At 31.8% G+C, this 18,208-nt stretch overlaps 1 protein-coding gene across 2 annotated transcripts; it reads right to left on the bottom strand.

The window, feature by feature from the left end:
• Positions 1-10,937: 10,937 nt before the first annotated feature.
• On the bottom strand, positions 10,938-13,018 carry LOC135721440 (uncharacterized). 2 transcript variants are annotated; one of them, XM_065243689.1, is made up of 6 exons: positions 12,941-13,018; positions 12,759-12,862; positions 12,319-12,654; positions 11,535-11,657; positions 11,201-11,301; positions 10,938-11,117 (listed from the first exon to the last, which is right to left on the bottom strand). In XM_065243689.1, the coding sequence occupies exons 2-6, from the start codon at positions 12,784-12,786 to the stop codon at positions 11,085-11,087; spliced, it is 621 nt and encodes a 206-aa protein (XP_065099761.1). In that variant the 5' UTR covers positions 12,787-12,862; positions 12,941-13,018; the 3' UTR covers positions 10,938-11,084. The 2 variants fall into 2 exon arrangements, with proteins under 2 accessions (XP_065099761.1, XP_065099763.1); XM_065243691.1 differs by lacking the exon at positions 12,941-13,018 and having other exon boundaries at positions 12,759-12,917.
• Positions 13,019-18,208: the final 5,190 nt, after the last annotated feature.

The following is an 18,208-nucleotide window of genomic DNA, read 5'->3' as shown; positions in this document are numbered from 1 at the left end:
GACAAATCAATGACACTGTCATATTTTAACCCTCAAACGCTCCTCGTTTTCTGTTTACACTTCTGGCCCTTGGGGTCTATATGACCCCAAAATTGAAAGCATAATTGTAAGAAAAATATACATTTTCAATAATACAAATAATATATCATTTTTTTTGTTTACTTCTCATCTATACAATAAAGCTGTGTTTTGAGAGATTTGAAGTAGTTTTGTACCTGTTTACCACTAAAATCCTCAACTACACAATTTGCTTTCCTGAAAAATATCAATTTTTTATGAAAATTCACATAAATTATTATCTAAATTTGATTTAAATTGTTTTTAGATATTAATATAGGTGTGGGGTGTTGAATTCAGGCATCGGTTTTTAGAAAAAAAAATAAGAGAATTACAGTGTAGGAATTAAATTATTTAGACTGGCAGATTCCCATAGAGACCCATTCATTTTCCTGGATATGGACAACTGCTCAAATCATTACTTTTGTGATACATTTTGTAAATTTATGTTTATATAAACATTAGAAAGGATATTAAAAATAAATATTATGTCAAATAGTAATTTTTTTATAGTTTTTGATGCATTTTGAAATGTCTGTTTTTACAAAATGCCATAGAAATTTGACTGAGTGTAAGTGTGTGTGTCTGTGTGTGTGTGTGTGTGTGTGCACCCATGTGTGTGCGCGCACGTGTGTGTGTGTGTGTGTGTGTGTGTGTGTGTGTGTGTGTGTGTGTGTGTGTGTGTGTGTGTGTGTGTGTGTGAGAGAGAGAGAGAGGGAGAGAGAGAGAGAGAGCCAAGCATGTGTGCTTGAGAGAATGTGTATTAGAGGCAGAGGGAGAGAGCATGTGAGTGTGTCTGTGTTTGTGTGTGTGTTTGTGTGTGTGAGAGAGAGAGTGTATGTTTGTGCATTAGGTTACACCCCTTTGTATCCTTTTTCTACATTTGTGACTGATTGTATTTGCCAAATTTTATAAAAATGCTCTCTGTGGTAGTCATGCGTGTGTGCGTTTGTCTGCGTGTGTTTGTATGTGTTTGTGTGTGCCTGTGTGGGTTTGTATGTGTGTGTGTGGGTTTGTGTGTGTGTGTGTGTGGGTTTGTGTGTGTGCGCGCATGTGTGTGTGTGTGTGTGTGTGTGTGTGAGAGAGAGAGAGTGTGTATGAGAGAGTGTGCATGAGAAGGAGCGAGAAAGAGTGTGTGTGTGTGTGTGTGTGTGTGTGTGTGTGTGTGTGTGTGTGTGTGTGTGTGTGCGTGCATGCGTGTGTGAGCGTGTTAGTGAGTGTACATGTGTGTGCATTATGTCACACCCCTTTATGTGTTATTTTCTGCATTTGTGACTGATTTTATTTGCCAAATTCCACACAAATGCTCTCTGTGGCAGTCATACCTGTGTGTGTTTGTGTGTGTGTGTATTTGTGTGTGTTTGTGTGAGCATGTGTTTTTTGCATTGCATTTGTGCAAAAGTACCAGGCCTTCATTTCTGTGTCAAAATTTTCAGATTTATGCTGGATTTATTGATATTTATTTTTTGACAAATGGAAAAAAAGTACATTTTTTTGCATTTCCCATTCACTTTCAATTGGGGTCATATTGACCCCAAGGGACAGATTGATAAAAAAATTTTTTACATACCTTTAGAACAACCGAATCAAGCCCAGTTTTTTTGTGCATGTAAAGATAGATTATTTAGGAAAAGTCACAAAGTTTTACATCTCTGAGATGAAGGGAACCTTTTTTGTTAACCAATGAAATGTCGTTTGGGGTCATATTGACCCCAAGGACCGATTGAGGGTTAACATCTGTCAGTATAAGTTATTTTCAGATCAAACATGTGTCTTATTCTAAGATAGCCTAGCATAAAGCCACTTTAACAAAACTGTGTGTTTATTATTATTCATAACTGTACTTTATTAATAAACATAATGTTATGAAAAACATGATGTTAAACATTTACAGGAGTAGTAAGTATTTGTATTGTTAGGCTATACAGACAGACAGATTTATATTGTGTTTGTGTTTGTCTTTATTTTGTTGTTGGTTTGTGATGTAAAAATGCTGCCGGCCTCACTGCAGTGTTATTCACACAGATGAAACTCCACTTCTGAAAACTATATGAACAGAAAATATATATTAGCTGTTTAAACACTTTCCTTTTCAAGTTTGGAGTTGTTCAAACACGAGTTTGTCTAACCTCAGCTGTATTCAGGTCCTTAATCTGCTTAAGCTCGACCTTAGCTTTCGGCTGTGGTTTTAGACTCTTTTTTGGTTTCTGACATCTTGCCATCAACAGACCTAAAGTACACAGTAAAGTTTATCAAACAATAAAACATGTATTATTAAACAAAACTTGCATTAAACTTAAAGGTTATTATGTGATACAGTCAAACATTAAATGAACAGATGAATAAGCTTCATATTTACAATACCACATAAACGGGTTGTTTATTTCACATTTGTATGTTCCTGTGTTTTTCTGCACTTTTACCATTATTTAAACTCAGAAATATTACCTATTATTATGATGAGGAGCAGGACATTTAATGAGATGGATGTAAGTGTCAGAACTGAATGTTGTGTTGTGGTTGTGTTGTTGTGTTGTAGTTGATCATTCTCTTCTGTCTCAGCTTCTGTTAAATAACAAAAATACCCGAGTTTAATCTTTTTAGAAATACCATATATGTGTTTATGTCTGTGAAATTGATGAGATTTGGAGCATCAAGATTTGATTTCACATTGATTTCAATCATTGTCATGACCTTACTTAGTCAATATTAAATATATCAAGGTTATATTTTCACACAATGTTATTTACATTATATAGGATGAGTTTATGTAGAAAACAGTAAATTACTAAAAAATGACTTTAGTTTTGGTTTTCGCAGGCAGTTTCACAAATATTTGATATTTCTTTGATCAGTTTACAGCATTGTACAGCAGCACAGATGATTTGTATTAAAACATGCATAAGTGTACAGTACAAAAAATATTTCTTTAGTAATTTTAGACTTACCAGCAATGTAAAGTTTGGTTCCATTGCTGAGTGTTAGACCTGTAAAGTATAGTTTTGCACAATAATATACCCCTAATTCATCTATTGTTATATTACTAATAAATAAACGGCTGAAGGTTTGTGATGAATATTTGTGTCTGAGGCTTTGATCAGTAAACATAGCTGCTGTATTGTCTGATGTGAAAGTACGAAATATCATCACTAGAGATTCTGACGGTTTTAGAAAAAGCCAATAAACTTCTCTAACATCAATATCACAGTCTAACGTCACATTTCCTCCTAAAATCACTTGTATATTAGTTAAACTCTCGGTAGATTGACAGCACAGCAGCAGATCTGTAAGAAAAAACACACAAACATCATTCACATTATATCTAATAATACACTATTAGTTACATTAAACCTCATAAAATATAATAACACAAGCTCAAGATAATGACAGTCAGATGAACTTACAGAAGAATAAAAGCGGTGTGGTCCTCATTCTGTGATTGTTCAACTTTAATGCAATGAGATGGTTAACTTTACATTAACAGGATGTGTTACCACAAAAACTCAACAATACATTAAGACAGGAAGTCAACTGTAAGTTGAAGAATATATAGAGTGACCAAAACCACAGGTGATCCGTGAGAAAACAACTTTTGTTTAACAGAAATTTTATTTAACAATTCAACATGTAAATCTATCCCTTGTGCTTAATATGATAGAGAAAAAGAATGTCCTGGGTGCTCAGGGAGTTCTAGAACAATTATTTGAAGGTGCTCTTTGGGATAGGGAATTCCAAATTAATATATCAAAAAAATGAATCCAAGGCACTCTTCTTCAATGAAAAATTTTAAAAGCCTTTATTAAACTGGCTACTTCATATTAGAAAGTTAAAAATACCCTACCCTGAAGAAGGCTGTTTTGTGCTGCTACGCGTGGGTTGTTTTCCTTACCCCATGTATTTTTAACTTTCTAATATGAAGTAGCCAGTTTAATAAAGGCTTTTAAAATTTTTAATTGAAGAAGAGTGCCTTGGATTCATTTTTTTGATATATGTAATTCTATCCGATTGTGACACGACAACATAAAAAATATATAAAACATAAAAAAACAATAATAATTAATAAAGAGAAACTATTGGGTAACTTACGGCCAAGAGTTACCTGTAAGAGGGTATTCATAATTGTACCTTATTAAAGGTGTTGAAAAACATTATGTTAAGCATTTACAGGACTAGTAAGTATTTTTATTGTTAGGCTATACAGGCAGACAGATTCATATTGTGTTTGTTTTTTTCCTTAATTTTTTGTTGTTTGTGATGTAAAAATGCTGCCGGCCTCACTGCAATGTTATTCACACAGATGAAACTCCACTTTTGTAAACTATATGAACAGAAAATATATGTTAGCTGTTTAAACACTTTTCTTTTTAAACACAGTTATCATGCATGTACAATCAGAATAAGTCATATTTCTGTTCTAAATGAGTAACAATTGATTGACATAAACATCCATACAGTATGTGATGTTATACAGCGTTTTACCTCAGGTGTGGTTGGCGTGTAAAGCTGTTTTAGTTTGTCATCTTGACAGTTTTTTGGGAGCTTGTTTTACACGTTTTAAATTTGATCTGTAATACAACTAATACAGAATAACTCCAGATTAAACCTGATGTTTAGCACTATAATGTAACATATTTGGATAATTCTGATATTTGTACATTACATATACAGAGTTATTGTGGATTTATTATTTGTACTCAATATATACTGACCTATTATTGCAGCAAACATCATTGGGATGTATATGACAGTCAGAATAGGATGTGTTGTTGTCTGAAGGTTTGGTTGATGGTTGCTTTGATTCTCATCTTGTTGCGGAGGCTCTGTTTAAATACAGGAAATCCTTAACATCAGTGTTGTGTGTTTGAGAAACACAATAAACAACAATAAAAACACAATTGTGTTAAAGGCACACACGCTATTTAATATGTTGGGTTATTTTCAACCCATTGTTGGATCACATCTAAACATTTTCTGGGTAAATTTGTTCCTCTTTTTTCAACCCAAGTAACCATGGGTTAAAAATAACCCAGCATTTTTTTTAGTATTTTTTTCTACTGGATAGCCTAAGTCTGCCCAGCAACAACCAACCACTTCCTTTAACTGTTAATATATATATATATTTTTAAAGTATTTATATATTCTATATAGGGGTGCTTAACGATTAATCGCGATTAATCGATAGCAGAATAAAAGTTTTTGTTTACATCATATATTTGTGTGAACTGTATATAATAACTTTGTATAAATAAATACACACACATGCATGTATATATTTAAGAAATGTTTACATGTGTATATACATTTGTATATATATAAATATAAATACCTAATATATAAATATATTTTTTTCTTATAATTATACATGCATGTGTGCATATTTATATATACATAATTATTATACACAGTTCACACACATATATGATGTAAACAAAAACTTTTATTCTGCTATCGATTAATCGCGATTAATCGTTAAGCACCCCTACTTCTATAGGATCTGCTTTGTATAGCTCTCTCTATAGAGGACTTTTTCCCACAAGGTTTTTCTACTAGGAGTTTTTTCAACCCCTTGGGAGTCAGCTGACATTGGCTTAACTTTGAACTATGTTACATTACGTTATGGTTTAATCTTAGCCGCTCTACTTTGCTATTTTATTTGTTCTCTGATTTTTCAGTTTTCGCTCGTTTTTTTAATGTAACGCTGCATTGGAACAATTAAACAATTGTGAAAAGTGCCATATAAATAAAATGTAATTAAATTGAAAAAAAATCTTAAATATTGATCTGTTGACTGCATAGGTCAGTCTCAACCTTTCAACCCGAATTATTGTAAGAAAAAAAATATCAAACCAATATTATGTAGTAAGTACAGAACAACATTTGTATTTGGGTCTAACCTTTATTTAGACCTTGTTTTTTTTACATTTTGTCTAATAAATTGTGATGTTTACTTTTATGACTTGCTTAAAATAACTAAATAACACAAGTATGGTTTTGCACTTAATTTTTCAAAGTTAAATTTAAACATGAAAATGTTCTCAACGTTTAGCGCTTTTGTTTACATGCTTCTTGTATAATAATGACTTTCAGTCCTGGTTTTCTGTTTCAGCTCCTTTTTTCACGTAAAGTAGTTCTTTAGTAGTACTGTTTTTCATTGTTTTTATTTATAAACACAACAATATAAACAGAAGATTTCATTTGCACTTACCAGTGATGTAAAGTTTGGTTCCATTGCTGAGCTTTAGAGCTGTTGAGTATAGTTTTGCACAATAATATATCCCTAATTCATCTTTTGTTATATTGCTAATACAAAAACGACTGTAAGTGTGTGATGAATATTTGTGTCTGAGTCTTTGATCAGTTAACATAGCTGATGTAGAGTCTGCTGTGAAAGTACGCAATATCACCACTAGAGATTCTGATGGTTTCTGGAAAAGCCAATAAATGTCTCTAACATCAATACCACAGTCTAATGTTACATTTCCTCCTAAAATCACTTGTTTATTAATTAAACTCTCTGTAGATTGACAGCACAGCAGCAGATCTTTAAGAAAAAACACACAAACATCATTCACATTATACCTGATACATTGTTAATTACATTAAACCTCATACAAAGCCTCAAGATAATGACAGTAAGATGAACTTACAGAAGAATAAAAGTGGTGTGGTCCTCATTCTGTGATTGTTAAACTTTAATGCAGTGAGATGGTTCGGTTGACTTCACTTTAACAATAAGTGTTACCACATAAGACATTACTACAGGAAGTCAACTATTATTTAAAAATACATAGAGTGACCAAACCCACAGGTGATCCGTGAGAAAACTACTTGCTTGATTAAAATTTCTGTTAAGAGTATAAACAAATTATGATTCAACCTGTAAATCTATCCAATTGTGACATGACAACATAAAAAATATAAAACATAAAAAAACATTATAAAGAGAAAATATTGTGTAAGAGGGTTACATTTTTGTAACAAATAAATAAAGAAAACAAGATCAAGTATTGACGTCAGCATTTAATGTACATTGATTTTAAAATGATGTTAATTTAATTCAAAGATGAAGAAGCATCTGTAAAGTATGTTTACACATGTACCAATACTAAACATTTATTTAAACATCAGAGATACAGAGAGACAGATTAAATCTATATCATATTAAAGACTATGTAGAATAATATAAACACAAATAAACATTTATTAGAGTAAACAGATGTCCAGCCAATCACAACAGAGCAGGGAACAGGAACAGGAAGGTAGCAAAAAGCAAATAAAAGTACAATTACAAAATAAAAGTTTAAAGGCCATATACCGCATACTTAAGTTTTACATCAGATTAAATAGAAAATCACAACATCATGGACTGATTTCACAGACAAGGCATAGCTAAAGCCAGAACTAGGCCTTAGTTAAATTAAGATGTTTAAGCATCTGTTATAAACATGCCTTAGATAAAAATTACTGTATATTGAGACAAATCAATGACACTGTCATATTTTAACATCTGTCAGTCTAAGTTATTTTCAGCTCAAACATGTGTTTAGTAGGATAGCCTAGAATTATGAAAAACATTATGTTATCACGGCCTCACTGCAATGTTATTCACACAGGTGAAACTCCACTTCTGTAACTATTTATTGTGTGAATCAGTTTTTTTATGAGTTAGGGGTATACATTCATATTGGATGGAGTTAATCCAATAAATAATTTTTTTGAGAGTATGTAAAGTTTCGGTGAGTCTCACAGTTTGGGCACAATCTGTAAAAGGCCTTCAAACTGTAAAGACTACACTGTTAAAAAAGATCCTATTTTTACGACCAATTACAAAAATATTAATAATTTATGGTGGTTTACCATTATTTTAAATTATATTTAAAACTCTGTAAAATTACACAAATGACCTATCAATCAATCAACACCTTGGCTGTTAATTTATGTCATTAATGACAAAATACAGAAAATCTGTTTCCAAATAGGAAAATAATATTATTTATACAGTACTTTTACGGTTTTCATGAATTACATACAAATTCATCTAAATTTACAATAAAAATAATCTGTGATTAAATGTGTATCATATTAAAAGTACATGACCATACCAACAATTTAACGTAAAAAAAAATCACAAACATGTAAAATATTTGTTTGATCAATACTTTATGTATTGGGTCACTTAAGACTGAATATGTAAAGGCCAATTCACACTGATCCAACAGACGCGCAAGACACTGACTTGCAGTGACATTCATGTCTCTTTTACATTTTCTTTTATTGGTCACTTGATGTTTGATCATAAAAATCTTGGGGCAATGTGTAAAATAATAGTATCTGACTGCAAAAAAATCTGTAAAATTATTGTTTTTGGACGTTATGGGCATTTTATTGGCAAAAAGTTGGATCAACAAAAAAAAAATACTTCAATTGGTAACACTAAAAAATAAAAAATCAAGTAAAACTTTTGTTTTAAAAGTTGATTCAACTTTTCACTTTTTACAGTGTAAAGATTATATTTTAGTACTCAGAGGTACATATTGCTACCAACTGAATATATATATCTGCACCTATATATATATATATATATATATATATATATATATATATATATATATATATATATTAGGACCTTTTTAAAGGGTACTGCCTCAGTGACAGTGCAGCATGATGAGAAAACATGTCAAAAATAATTTTATTTTTCAAATATTGATGTGTTGACTGCATTTGTCAGTTTCAACCTTTTAACAGAGTTATTGTAAAAAAAGATCAAACCAATATTTTAAAGTAACCCTGTTACCTTGGTAGTTTTTTTTTACTTCTTGTCTATTAAATTGTGACGTTTACTTATTTGACTTGCTTAAAAATAACTAAATAATACAAGTATGGTTTTGTACTTATTTTTTCAAAGTTAAATTTAAACATGAACATTTTCTCAAAGTTAAGTGCTTTTGTTTTCATGCTTCTGGTATAATAATGACTTTAAGTCCTGGTTTTCTGTTTCAGCTCCTTTTTGTTTCCTTTTTATTTAAAGTGTTTTTTAGTAGTATTTCAGTAAATAGGAGAAAATTCTACATCATTTATAGACACAACAATATAAACAGAAGATTTAATTTGCACTTACCAGCGATGTAAAGTTTTGTTACATTGCCGAGTTTTCGAGCTGATGAGTATAGTTTTGCACAATAACCACATATTGGTCCCTGCTTCCCTATTTAACGTATCCCTGTAAATTCCACATCCTTTTCGGGATTTTAACATATTTTTTCTTTCTTTTCATTCTCCCAAATCTGATGCAGGGCTTTAAACCAGATTTTTTTCCCAATTGGTTCGTTCCGAACAGAAAAAGTATTTTAACGTTTTCGGTTCAACCCTAAAACTGACGTTCCTGAAAAATTAAGTTCTCGACTTAAATTATTAGTCACATTACAAAGTTTTCCTTAAGTCTCTATCTTGTCATCAAACATTAAAAAAGGCTACATTATGTAAGAGGCATAACTGTTATTCTGACATGCCTACATTTATTTCAGAATTATACAAGGACAATTTCTACCGTATAGTTTACTGGCAAACAACTTAAATAAATTTTTTAATTAGAAAAAGAATATTGTGGTATTTCAAAATCATTTTGTTTATAGTGTCTTGTCAAGAACAGAAAGATTGTTTGCTTGCTTTTTGAAACGCGTCTCTCCGTGTATGCACTTTTGAGTGCACTTAAACATGCGCGCACACACAGACGGAGGCCGAAATCAAAACGGCGCTTCTGGAAGAAGATGCAACATTAACAATCGCTCCACATAAAGTAAAAATTACATTGTTTTTTAGTGCTTTATTCGCCAAATGTATTTTAATCGACTACGACTACATGAGACACAGTAGCGCTACTCTCTCTCAAGTTTATAAATCAAGAGTTCTGATCTTTGAAGGGCATAGGGATAATCACATTTGATAGGAGTTGGACCGCACACATTCAACCGCATGTGTGTCTGTGCATACATAAAATTGCTTTAGCGCCTTTTTGTGGTTAAATTGTTTAAAAATCACTTAAGTGTTAACATTTGCAAGCCTTTGAAACAACTGCAAATCATCAACCTTCACCCTATTAAAGTTTGCGTATTAATCCGCAAATCGCATGCAAGCCTTTTCTGGTTTTCGTTTTCTTTCCGTGAACCAGTTCAAAGCCTTCCTCTGCTGCTTCTCCTCGTTCGACTTGCTGTATGTTTACATTCGGATTACATTTTAGTAGGCCAAAGTTACAAGTGTGAGGATGAAAGTAGAGTCCTCTGTTGGTTTATTTTTGCTTTGAAACTTATTCAATCTGTCATTAAAATGAAAATAAAACTCACTATATAAACATTAAAAACTATGCATTGTGTTTCTTAACTATTATATTTAAAGTATTGTATGTTTTGATGTTTTTTTTAATAAATGCTAATACAAATGTTTTATAATTTCTATCTTTTCATGCATACGAATGATCTCTTGATGTTTCATAAACTCAAAGATCATTTTGATAAACGTTGACTCATTAGATAAAATGCATTAAAGCCGGAACTGATGTTAAAATGTGTTGCACGGTTTTGCAGTTTTTTTCGGACAGCACCAGTCTGTGGTTTTGCAGGTCTACATTCCTTCACACTTGCATGTGTATTAACTAGTGCATTTTGCACATAACACACAGACGTCTCTTTAAGGACCTCATGCCCTATGTGTGCAACTTTGAACTTGGTGTGATATGTGGCTTTGTTAGCACTTATTGACAGAAAGCTATAGGTGTATAAACCCAATGCATGGACTGTCTTTTGGTTTTTATATTGTGAAACACAAGAATCAAGCCACTTTGACAAAACTGTTTATTAATATTCAAACTGTACAAAATACTTAGTCCTGTACATTTTTAACAATGTTTTTCAACACCTTTAATAATAAAGTATTGTTAGGCTATACAGACAGACGGATTCATATTGTGTTTATGTTTGTCTTCATTTTGTTGTTGTTTGTGATGTAAAAATGCTGCCGGCTTCGCTGCAATGTTATTCACACAGACGAAACTCCACTTCTGTAAACTATATGAACAGAAAATATATGTTAGCTGCTTAAACACTTTCCTTTTCAAGTTTGGAGGTGTTCAAACACGAGCTGGTCTTACCTCGGCTATATTTAGGTCCTTAATCTGCTCAAACTCAACTTCAGCATTCGGCTGTGGTTTGGCACCTTTTCTTGGTTTCCGACATCTTGCCATCAACAGACCTAAAGTACACAGTAAAGTTTTAAAGCACATTGTTTATTAAACAATTACATATTTATCACTGAACAAAACTTGGAACTTTATTATGTGATACAGTCAAACATTAAAATTAATTACACTTCTAGAAACAAAGTTAGATGAATAAGCTACATTAAACAAAAGGACTGGTTATTGCACATTTGTATATTTTCCAGTGTTTTTTCTGCACTTTCAACGTTAATAAAAGAAATATTACCTATTATTATGATGAGGAGCATGACAATTAGTAAAATGGATGTAATTGTCAGAGCTGGATGTTGTGTTGTGGCTGTGCAGTTCTTCGAGTGTTGTAGTTGATCATTATCTTCTGTCTTAGCTTCTGTAAAAAACAAGAATAGCTGAGTTTAATCGTTTTTAGAAATAACATATGTGTTCATGTCTGTGAAATTAATGTGATTTGGAGCATCTGGGTTTGATTTCACATTGTCATGATCTTACTAAATCAATATTGAAGATTTGAAGGTTATTTTTACACAATGTTCTTTACATAGGATGATTTTATGTAGAAAACACAGTAAATTACTAAAAATGACTTTAGTTTTGGTTTTTACGGCAGTATCACAAATGTTTGATTTTCCTTTGATCAGTTTACTGTCACGATACGTAGAACAGGTAAGAGGATGCAGACGCAAGTTACCAATAACATATATTTATTATACAAATAACACTAAACAAACAGGCAGGCAGTTAGACAAGAACATATACGAAAACTCTAGGGACTCAATGACAATGCTAACACATCCGATCGGACAACAGACAGGCATATATATACAGACTAAAACAGGTGTTGATGATGATAATAATTAGTAATGAAATGTCCAGGTGACAACAATCAAAGTAACAAAACACACACAAAAACAGATCACAGTGATTGACCGTGACATTTACAGCATTGTACAGGAACTGATTTGTATTAAAACATTCATAGCTGTAAGTGTACAGTATACAAAAAAATATTTGTTTAGTAATTTTAGACTTACCAGAGATGTAAAGTTTGGTTCCATTGCCGATATTTAGAGCTGATGAGTATAGTTTTGCACAATAATATATTCCTAATTCATCTTTTGTTATATTACTAATAAACAAACGACTGTAAGTTTGTGATGAATATTTGTGTCTGAGTCTTTGATCAGTAAACATAGGTGATGTAGAGTCTGGTGTGAATGTACGAAATATCATCACTAGAGATTCTGGCGGTTTTAGAAAAAGCCAATAAATCTCTTTAACATCAATATCACAGTCTAACGTCACATTTTCACCTAAAATCACTTGTTTATTAATTAAACTCGCTGTAGATTGACAGCACAGCAGCAGATCTGAATGGAAAACCACACAAACATTATTCACATTATATCTGATACACTGTTAATTACATAAAATATAATAACAAAACCTAAAGATAATGAAAAGATTAACTTACAGAAGAATAAAAGTGGTCTGGTCCTCATTCTGTGATTGTTCAAATTTAATGCAGTGAGATGGTTCGGTTGACTTCACTTTTAAAGGAAGTGTTACTACAAAACTCTGTGAGACATTAATACAGGAAGTCAAAAATAAGTTGAAGAATGTATTGAGTGACCAAAACTGTGTTGTTTTATATACCTTATAACAATCAGACAAGGCGCGATAGCTTCTTTTACATCTTTACTTCACACCTCCATAAGCACAACAAACCCCTCCCTTACCCGAGGCTTCTGCACATGCTCACAACTGCTGTGGCATGCTGGGTAATGGAGTTCTTAACATATTGTACTCATAACATCACAAAAACCACAGGTGATGCGTGAGAAAACAACTTTCTTAAACTTTCTGTTCAGAGTATAAACCAACTAGAATTCAACCTGTAAATCTATCCGATTGTGACACAACAACATAAAATATATAATTGGGTAACATGTTGGATAACTTATGGCAAAGAGTTACCTGTATAAAGCTTTTTAACAAATAAAGAAAGAAAACAAGATCAGACTGTATTGACATCAGCGTTTAATGTATGAGTGCTCAATTTAAGCACATTGATTTTAAAAATGATGTTAATTTAATCCAGAGACTAAGAGGCATCTGTAAAGTATGTTTACACATGTACCAATACTAAACCATACATTTAAAACATCAGAGATACAGAGAGAGAGAGAGCGACACTAAATCTACATCATATTAAAGACTAAATATAAAAGACAAATAAGCATTTATTAGAGTAAACCAAAGATCCAGCCAATCATGTCAGAGCAGGGGACAGAAACAGGAAGTAAACAAAGAACAGATAACAGTAAAACTACAAAATAAAAGTTTAAAGGTCATATACTGCATACTTTGGTTTTACATGAGGTTAAATAGAAAATCATAACATCATGGCCTGGTTTCACAAACAAGGCTTAGCTAAATTAAACATTTTAAGCATTTATTATAAACATAACTATACATTACTGTATCTTAAGACAACTCAATTGCACTGACATATTTTAAGAAGTTATTTTCAGCTCAAACATGTGTTTTAGTCTAGGTTAGCCTAGAATTATTAAAGGTGTTGAAAGACATTATGTTAAACATTTTTAGAAAATGCTGCCGGCCTCACTGCAATGTTATTCACACAGATGAAACTCCACTTCTGTAAACTATATGAACAGAAAATATATGTTAGCTGCTTAAACACTTTTCTTTTCAACACAGTTTTAATGTTTTTCATTTACTGCATGTACAATCAGAATAAGTCATATATTGCTGTTGTTTATCTTATTCAGTAACAATAGGCTTTATGCCCAGCTGCACTACTTTCTGAACTTCAGCCAGCTCCTTGTTTCCTGTCCTCCGTTATTGGACAAACTGATTAATCCAGGTGTGTCTGATTATTGTTGTTGTGACTACTGAGGTCAGGCACACCTGGATGAATCAGTTTGTCCAATAATGGCAGACAGGAAACAAGGAGCTGGCTGAAGTTCAGGAAGTAGTGCAGCTGGGCCTAAAGCCTATTGATTGACATAATCATCCATACAGTATGTGATGTTATACGGTGTTTTACCTCATGTGCGTTTGGCGTGTAAAGCTGTTTTTGTTTGTCACCTTGACAGTTTTTGGAGCTTTTCTTGCACATTTTAAGTTTGATCTGTAATACAACTAATACAGAATAACTCCAGATTAAACATTAAACACTTTGTTAAACTTTATTGAAATAAAACCATGCATGATTATTTGGATAATTTTGATATTTGTGCATTACAGTAATTGTGGATTGTTTTATGTACTTCATCAGAATTGAGATATCTGACCTATTATTGCAGCAAACATCATTGGGATGTATATGACAGTCAGAATAGGATGTGTTGTTGTCTGAAGGTTTGGCTGATGGTTGCACTGATTTTCATCTTGTGGAGGAGACTCTGTTTAAATAGGAAATCCTTAACATCATTGTTGTGTGTTTGAGAAACACCATAAACTCTGTAAAATGCTGGGTTATTTTCACAAAAAGGGTCGAGCCCAGCTGTTGGGTGACATAAACAATGGCTTAAAACATCCCAGCTTAGGATAAATTACAAAATATCAGCTGGTTTTGTCCCTTTCTGAATTACCTAGCACCTATTAGCTATAAGATGAGCACATATGTAATGTTTTGGTAAGTCTCACAGTTTGGGCACAACCTGTAAAAGGCCTTAAAACTGTAAAATCCACACAAGCAGCAACATCATTTCGACTCTTTCAACACTCTGTCAAAATGGTCATCTGTCCCTGGGGTGCTACTTTTTAAAGGGTACTGCTTTAGTGACAATGCAGCATGATGGGAAAACAGGTAAAAAAAATGTTGTAATTTTCTCAAATATTGATGTGTTGACTACAATGTCTCAAACCTAAAAAAATAAATTATCAAACCAATATTTTGTAGTAACCACAGAAAAATGTTTTGATAAAAACCCAGTTACCTATATTGGTGTTTTTAACATCTTGTCTATAAAATTTTGATGTTTAATTATATGAATTGTTTAAAAATAATTTAATAACACAAGCATGGTTTTGCATTTCGTTTTTCAAAGTTAAATTCAATGACTTTCAGTCATTTCTGGTTTCCTGTTTCAGCTCCTTTTTTGTTCCTTTTTCATGTAAAGTGTTTTAAGTAGTAGTAAATAGGAGAAAATCCTACATCATTTATAAACACAACAATATAAACTGAAGATTTAATTTGCACTTACCAGTGATGTAAAGTTTGGTTCCATTGCCGATCTTTAGAGCTCCTGAGTATGTTTTTTCACAATAATATATTCCTAATTCATCTATTGTTATATTACTAATAAACAAACGACTGAAGGTTTGTGATGAATATTTGTGTCTGAGTCTTTGATCAATAAACATAGCTGCTGTAGAGTCTGCTGTGAAAGTACGAAATATCATCACTAGAGATTCTGATGGTTTCTGGAAAAGCCAATAAATCTCTTTAACATCAATATCACAGTCTAACGTCACATTTTCCCCTAAAATCACTTGTTTATTAATTAAACTCTCTGTAGGTTGACAGCACATCAGCAGATCTGAAAGAAAAAACACACAAACATACTTTCCATTATATCTGATACACTGTTAATTACATTAAACCTCATAAAATATCACGACAAAACCTTAAGGTAATGACAGTAAGATTAACTTACAGAATAATAAAAGCAGTGTGGTCCTCATTCTGTGATTGTTCAACTTTAATGCCGTGAGATGGTTCGGTTGACTTCCCTTAGAAGACATTAATACAGGAAGTCAACTATTAATAAGTAATACACAGTGTGACCAAAACCACAGGTTATCTGTGAGAAATCAACTTTTTTAAAGTTGTTACATTGCTAAAAAAAAACTTTATTTTGTGTATTTGATATAATACAACACTGTAAAAAAAATCCGTAAAAATTGCAGCTGAGTTGCCGGTAATTTACCGTAGATTTAAATTTATGTTATTTACTGGCATAATTTTGTTCAATGTTAAATGAACATTTAACATTTACAAGTCTTTGTCTTTACAGAGTAAAACTAAAAAACAGCATCAAGCAAAACATTCTGGGAAACAAAATCTGAAGCAAAAAACAGAAAAAGGTTGATGATGATTTCTGGTTCCCAGAATGCTTTGCATGAGGCTTTTTTGTATAGTTTTATTCTGTAAAGATAAAGACTTGTTAATATTTAAAATTATTTAACTTTGAGCAAACTTTTGCCAGTAAATAAAATAAATGTAAATCTACGGTAAATTACCGGCAACCCAGCTGCAATAACATTGAAATTTTTACGGACTTTTTTTACAGTGAATGTTTTTGTGGTTTATGGTTCAAAAACACATTATTTTCCACATTTCACACATTATTGTTGCTCCTTTATGCCCTGCCTCCCTAAAAACATTCCAAGCATTGATTTTATACAAAGCTCATCATTCTGAAAAGTGCGGTGTCCTCCAATTGGCCAGCTTACCAGTACGTTGTTATTGGACTGAATACCTCTGTTTGTTGTAGTCCAAAAAAATAGATTTAAGAAACGATAACTCATGTCATCATTTACTTTGGGATTTGTACCTTTGCATATTGTACTGAAAATAGGTGCTCTTTAAAAAAATGTCTGTATAGTATAAACAATTAAATTTAACCTGTAAAAAACTATCAGATGTTGTCTGTATACTTTTTATTCAAAATAAGGGAAGGAAACAAGATCACATTGTATTTACAAAAGCGTTTAACTTATGACTACTCAAGTTAAGAGGTAATTCATTTTTTTAAAAGCAGTTTATTTAATCCAGAGAATAAGAAGTATCTTTAAGTATACGATTACACATACTGTAAAACATTTTTTTGATTTAATTCTACTTAAAAATATTAGTTGACTCAAAAACATTGTGTAAAAATTGTTGTGTTAACTAATATTTTTAAGTTGAATTAACTAAAAATGTTTTGAGGTAACCAGGAAACTTAATCTTTTAAATTGAAAGTTTTTACAGTGTAAACCAATACGGTTAAAACATCAGAGATACAGATAGAGACACTTAATCAAATACGAAAGTTGTGCAAAAAAAAATTCTTAAAGTAAACAGAGGTCCAGCCAATCATGACAGAGCAGGGAACAGGAAGGAGGCAAAGAGCAAATGACAGTACAATTACAAAATAAAAGTTTACAGGCCATATATACATATTTTGGTTTTACATGATATTAAATAGGAAACTATAACATAATGTCTTATAAAAAATTTTAATCCTTTGGGTTTTCTTAAAAGGCCTTTTTATTCCTTTAGCCAACAAATTCATGTTTAAGTGATATAATTGTGCACAAAAATTAAAATCAAATGATAGAAATCTATAAACAGTTTGAAATGTTTTATGGCTGTATTATGTGTTTTATTATCTGTTTCTGTTTGGTACTGGATGTTTCTCCTTTGACACACACAGACGAAACTCCACTTCTGTATTCTGACAGAGCAAAAAAAATATAAATAAGCTCCTACTTTTTTTTTATATTTTCTGCATGTTAAAATTGCTGTTAGTTTTTAGAGATATTATTTAGTTATAATTTATCTCTATCAAACTATTGTAAATAACTGAAATCTAATATATATTTACAACACAGCTGTCAAAAGAAAGCATGATTATGAAATCATGGATATAAACAGAAATACGAAATGTGTCTCACCAGATCGCCATTGAGAATCTGTTCTTGTCCACCATTCTGATATTAAGGATTTTTGGTGAATATTTTATGGCTGATCTTTAATAGACCTAAAATAGCACAACAATCTCTGATTAAACACTGTAAAAAAAAGTCCCAATATGTACCATTTAGGTAAAGATATGTACTTTTGAGGTACTAATATGAACTCTTCAGGTAACAAAAGTGTACTTTTTGAAAGGTTATGCCCCAATG

This window comes from Paramisgurnus dabryanus, chromosome 24 (assembly GCF_030506205.2).
Source record: "Paramisgurnus dabryanus chromosome 24, PD_genome_1.1, whole genome shotgun sequence".
Taxonomy (NCBI): Eukaryota; Metazoa; Chordata; class Actinopteri; order Cypriniformes; family Cobitidae; genus Paramisgurnus; species Paramisgurnus dabryanus.
This window is presented reverse-complemented; position numbering and strand designations above follow the sequence as displayed.

What these genes read in the sequence shown, in the direction of transcription:
- LOC135721440 (XM_065243689.1), bottom strand. Translation starts at nt 12,786, where the DNA reads ATGAGGACCAGACCACTTTTATTCTTCT. An exon ending in CAGACCACTTTTATTCTTCT is followed by an intron (nt 12,655 to 12,758) that starts GTAAGTTAATCT and finishes TTTTCCATTCAG; the next exon opens with ATCTGCTGCTGTGCTGTCAA. An exon ending in AGGACCTAAATATAGCCGAG is followed by an intron (nt 11,118 to 11,200) that starts GTAAGACCAGCT and finishes CTGTTCATATAG; the next exon opens with TTTACAGAAGTGGAGTTTCG.